The sequence below is a fragment of the Camellia sinensis genome, chromosome 4 (genome assembly GCF_055761805.1).
Source record: "Camellia sinensis isolate YWXY chromosome 4, ASM5576180v1, whole genome shotgun sequence".
Taxonomy (NCBI): Eukaryota; Viridiplantae; Streptophyta; class Magnoliopsida; order Ericales; family Theaceae; genus Camellia; species Camellia sinensis.
This window is the reverse complement of record NC_138964.1, coordinates 66,955,286-66,961,245: the sequence shown is the minus strand read 5'-3', so window position 1 is coordinate 66,961,245 and position 5,960 is coordinate 66,955,286. Positions and strand designations below refer to the sequence as shown.

Here is a 5,960-nt window from a genome sequence, read left to right as displayed (position 1 = left end):
TCCACAAAATAATCATCTCAATGCATGATGCACATAAATGGAACTCTGATGATAACGAAAAACCCAACAACGCTCTACCGGCCTCAAGCACAGTAAGCCAAGGATACACATTTTCAATACTCAAGCCAATTTACTAGTCACCAACTAGAAGGTAATGGTATCTCTGCCAAATTCTCTAGGCGTTAGTTGGAAGGTACTGGTACCGCACATTTTCAGTGCAACCAATTCTGTAGGTGCTAGCTAGAAGGTAATGATACCCCTTATTCTCAACGCGTGCACATTTTCAACCATTACATAATTCAACAAATAAACATAATCTGAGTGTACTACATACACAAAACCCTATTCAACATCACAATGTCACCTTCCACCGATAATTAAGGACAAAACCTCTAAGCATAAGTATTTAAGTATATGTAATGCGATAATTCGATACTCCCTTAACTTTAAGCCCAACAACAATAATAATAACAATATTCAAAAGTTTCAAACCCAACCTCAAGTTTTAATCTAGATTTTCAGTACTCCATGATTTCTTTCTCTTTTCAAAATCAACTCTTTTATTTTCCAAGCACAAATTCCCACATTTCAATAGAATCACATCCAAGGATTTTCCAAGCTATAATCCAAATCAACTAAATAATGATTATCCAAATAAATTTCCAATACCATATTTATTTATCCTTTATGCTAACAGCACAATAATCACAACTCAAAATATCAAAACACAATCTTTAACCAACTTTATCCCTTTTTAGTTCGTTAGGTCAAATTATCAAAATTTGGGCTTTCTCTTCCTCTTGTCATAAACACATTAAACCACTTCCCAACTAATCACACAATAACCAATTTATTTAATTTGAAACCCAAAGATCAAACCTAGATCCCTTTTTTATGTGATTTTCAAAAGATCCACAATAGATGTGATTTGTATGCAATAAAATCTACCACATGTCTGTCTATATACGAAGTATTGAAAAGGAGCAAAACATTCCCTACCTCAAGCAATGAAGGGGAGGAAGCCCGAAAATCCAACTTTAACGAAAACACGATCCGCTCAGATCAAATGGAAGCCCTCGTCAAGCTCTACATTTTGGTATATAGAACTAGGGGTCAAAGATGTATAAAAGTTGATGGAAACTAGGTGGAAAGAGCTTGAAAGCTCAACAATGGTGGAAGAAGAGAGAAGAGAGAAGAGGGAAGAGAGAGAGAAAATTGACCCATATGTGACCAAAAGTGATTTTTATAGTTGCTGAATTTGGACAGATCGCTCAAGAGCAAGAAGTGTCGCCCAAGCGATCAGACACAAAAAGTGATATCGCTCGAGCGTAGGAATCACGCTCGAGCGAAGAATGCACCCTCCCAGTAGATTTACAAACAGGAAACCATCGCTCGAGCGTAAGAATCTTCGCTCGAGCGAGGAATACACACTCCCAGTATTTTTTTCAGACCTGCAAAAGTACTGGAGATTCACCAAAACTGCTCGAGCGTAAGAAGTGTCGATCGAGCGAAGGAACAAAATTCAGGGCATCAACAATTTTGAAACAATCAACCAACCCGCTCCGAATGAAGCTAACACATCCCAATAACCAAATTTAATGAAGAATGAGGGGAAACAAGACATGAACAACCAAATGAGACAATGAAATCCGAATCCAAAATATCAACAGGTCTGGTTTAAACCAGAGTCGCTATAAATTTTTCGCTAAAAATAAAATATTGACATGACAATAAAAATATTTGGTCTCCAAAAAGTGATTTTGTCATTAATTTTTTTTTCTCTAAAACCTTAACTTCTTGTCATTTCTTCATTATTTTCTTTTATTTGAATATGTTTTTTTTAGATATTTTTTCTGAATAATTTTTGAAAAATTTATCCATAAATCTCATATAGGGATTGTTGATAGTTGTAAGAGTTTTCTTATAAACTAATTAGTCCTTTTTGTTTTAGAAAGTTATATTTATTTGATTTTGTGACATTTAAATTTAAGTGAACGTCTTTTTGTGATTCATTTTTTTTTTTTTAAATTTTCTGATTTATTTTTTAGATGGGAATGAAAAGGTGAGGTGTGAAATATTATTTTGAGGGGAGGGGGATTGATAGCCGAAGTGTTTGTTATCGAGCGTAAGAATTTACATTTCTGTTAGTGTGATTTTTTGGTATTATATTAGAGTGTTACGTTTGGAAAAAGTACACTAAGGAGTCTTTGTATGTTATATTGATTGGAGTTTTATGTTTGAAAAAAATACATGAAGGAATTTTTTTAGAATGTTACGTTGTTACATTTGAGAAAAGTACACTAAGAAGTTTTTTAGTATGTTACGTTGGAACATTACGGTTGAGAAAAGTACACTAAAGAGTTTTTGCGTGTTACATTGATTGAAATATTATGTTTGGAAAAATTACATTAAGGAGTTTTTTTAGAATGTTACTTTGTTACATTTGAGAAAATTACACTAAGGAATTTTTTAGTGTCTGACATTAGAGTTTTACGTTTGGGAAAAACAAACTAAAGAGTTTTTTTGGAATGTTATGTTGTTATGTTTGAGAAAAGTACTAAGGAGTTTTTTAACGTGTTAAATTAGAGTGTTACACTTTTGGAGTGTTACATAGGAGTGTTACGTTTAGAAAAAATATACTAAGTAGTTTTTTTTGAAGTGCTAGGTTTAGTAATTTCAACATTATAAGAAAATTCACATTTGTCCATCAACACATAACGCACACGTTTATACTCGATACTAGAATGAAACGTTTATATAACAGTTGATAAAATCATTATTTGGGATATTAGTACTTCCCCATAATTTTTCTACATATGTAATATTACTAATAAATTAATGACTTTTTTTTTTTCCCTTCCGTACAAAATTTGTCTTTTTAACCCAACTCCATCGCCATTAGCAAATTCTTCCACGACAAACAACACATATACTTGGCAGAGTAGTTAGCATTTTGTTTCAGACTGTTGCATAGCCATTAATTAATTAAGATGGCCATTTTCCAAGGAATTGTGTTGCTCATAGTCATATTACTAAGACCAATGGCTACAGTCGGAGGAACAGAAGGAGAACATGATGAGTGCATCATGCCAACAAGTTGCCGTAAACATCACGGCCCTGAAATCCGATTCCCTTTCTGGCTTATAGGGAAACAGCCCGCGCACTGTGGGTATCCTGGCTTTGATCTTTCTTGCATTCCTCACAGCAAATACCCTATGCTCCAGCTCCCAAATTTTGTGAATGTGTCTGTGAAGAAAATCGACTACAAATCTCAGACCATATATATCTCAGACCCCCATGGATGCTTCCCACGACAGCTTCAAAACCTCAACTTATCTGCCTCTCCCTTCCAATTCCGACACTATTTCTCCTACTACCACGACCAGCAAGTTAGCTTCATCAATTGTTCCCAGACACTAGATCAAAAATATTTTTTTTCTGGGTCTCGGATTGCTTGCCTTAGTGACCGGCGTCACCATGTTTATGCTGCATTGTATGGGTCGATGGCAGAATTATCTTGCACAAAAATGTATAACATGTCACTTCCAGATGAGAATTTTGATTATGGTGCTGGCCTCATCAGATTGGATGTTCTTCAATTGAATTGGAGTAAACCCATATGTGGGAACTGTGAAGCACAAGGTAAGTATTGTAGATTCAAGAATAACAACAGCAGCAACAGCAGCAGCAGCAGTACTAGCAGCAGTAGCCAATTATTATTAAATGAATCAACTGAATGCTTTGACAAGCCCAAACAACCATCTATGGGTACACTTCTACTCTATCTAGTTTCTACCTTCTTTCTTCAAGTTAGGACTATTATATTTTGTTAACCATCTCGTCTCATGTGTAATTATTGCTTTAACCTTTACACTGATATTGGCTTCCATCACAATTTTGAATTGAAATTCAGGCAGAGCTTCTTTCCAATTCGGGCAATTGAATTGGACATCCAATCTGAGTTTTGGATGTACGCAACGTCAATATTTTTGCAATTTATAATGGTTTAGATTTTGTTTACCTATTTACAACTGAAGAGTATATCCACATAAAAAATTCAATCCAACGCCCTTTGGCTACAAGATCATTTTAGCTTCAATGCCCTAGTTTTATTTTGTTTTGATCTATTAAATTACTAAGCTTTGGTGATTGTATGATAAAGTATTGCCCATAGATTAGGTTGTGCGCTTTTTTGTTAGAAGTTGTGCACCTAATGGAGCATGTGTTGAGGTCCAAACTTGATTAGGCATATGTTAATTGCCAATATAGTTAGACTTGTATATGAGAAGGTTTTAACCCCGTTTGGATCTCTGATTATATCCTGTCAATTTATTTTCCTTAGTTTATTATGAATCTAAGGTAAAATTTTTAATTATGTATATATGTATATATATGTTAAGAAATCTTTAAACTTTTACAGGTGCATTGACGAAACTAGAGATTGCAGGTGAAGTGGTTCATCCTCTCTTAATTTCAATTGTCAATGGGGAGGTAGAAATTACTAACATGGTCTATTATAATTGCAGGGGCAGTCCTAGGTCTAACTGTTCTTGTTGTAGTTGTCATTGCAATATATCATGTCTACAGATCAAACAAAATGAAGAAAGAGGATCAAGTAAAGATTGCCAAATTTTTAGAAGATTACAAAGCTCTCAAGCCTGCAAGATACTCTTATGCAGATATCAAGAAAATAACAAATCAATTTCAAGACAAAGTAGGCCAAGGAGGTTACGGAATAGTATACAAGGGAAAGCTTTCCAATGATATTCATGTTGCAGTCAAGATCCTCAACAATGTGAAAGGAAATGGGGATGAGTTCATCAATGAAGTGCAAACAATGGGTAGAATCCACCATATCAATGTGGTTCGCTTGGTCGGATATTGTGCTGATGGATTTAGAAGAGCTCTCCTTTACGAGTTCTTACCAAACAATTCGCTTGAAAAGTTTATATCCTCTGATAAAGAGAAGCGTTCACTTGGTTGGAAGAAGCTACAAGATATAGCTCTTGGCATAGCTAAAGGAATTGAATATCTTCACCTTGGGTGTGATCAACGAATCTTGCACTTCGATATTAAGCCTCATAACGTCTTGTTGGACGACAAGTTTAATCCAAAGATCTCTGATTTTGGTCTAGCAAAATTGTGTTCAAAGGAACAAAGTGTTGTATCCATGACTACTGCTAGGGGGACTGTGGGCTACATTGCACCTGAAGTGTTCTCTAGGAACTTTGGGAATGTGTCATACAAATCAGATGTTTATAGTTTTGGGATGTTGTTGCTAGATATGGTTGGAGGGAGGCAAAATACATTAACACAGAACATGAGTGAGTGTTACTTTCCAGAATGGATATACAAACGTTTGGATCAAGAAGAAGATCTGGGAATTCAAATTGAGGAAGATGGGGAGGCAAAAATTATAAAGAAACTAACAATTGTGGGACTTTGGTGCATACAATGGTATCCAGTGGACCGCCCATCGATGAAAGTTGCGGTGCAAATGTTAGAAGGAGATGGAGACACTCTAACAGTTCCTTCCAGTCCATTTGCCTCCACAAAACCAATGCCAACGAGGGAAACAATGGGTGGGAGAACTTTCAATAGCGAGTTAGAAATAATTTCTGAATCTGAATGAGAGAATGAATTAGTGACATTTTTCAAGAATCTTTTGACTATATAATAGGAATTAATCTCATTGCTTTCACCATCGAGTGTAGAATTAATTGTTTATCATTACATTACTATATCCTTTCAATATTACATCTTGTGCATGACCTTTGTATTAATAGTCCTCTTGTGATGGTGTGCTCTATATCATAACGATAAAGATATATGTTTTCCTATTAAATTATTTTTTCACTGAAAATTTTGACAAACCAAGGTCTCATTGTCTTAGTAATGGTAGTTTGAATAATATCGATGGCCTAAATCTTTGTTTTAGGTGTTTCCTTATTTGATTAGGA

General features: G+C 35.0%; 1 protein-coding gene across 1 annotated transcript; it reads left to right on the top strand.

Moving 5' to 3' along the window:
* The first annotated feature begins 2,835 nt into the window (after window positions 1-2,835).
* LOC114298868 (rust resistance kinase Lr10) lies at window positions 2,836-5,757 on the top strand. The gene is made up of 3 exons (XM_082925129.1): window positions 2,836-3,768; window positions 4,421-4,447; window positions 4,527-5,757. The coding sequence occupies exons 1-3, from the start codon at window positions 2,991-2,993 to the stop codon at window positions 5,630-5,632; spliced, it is 1,911 nt and encodes a 636-aa protein (XP_082781255.1). The 5' UTR covers window positions 2,836-2,990; the 3' UTR covers window positions 5,633-5,757.
* The last annotated feature ends 203 nt before the right edge of the window (window positions 5,758-5,960 follow it).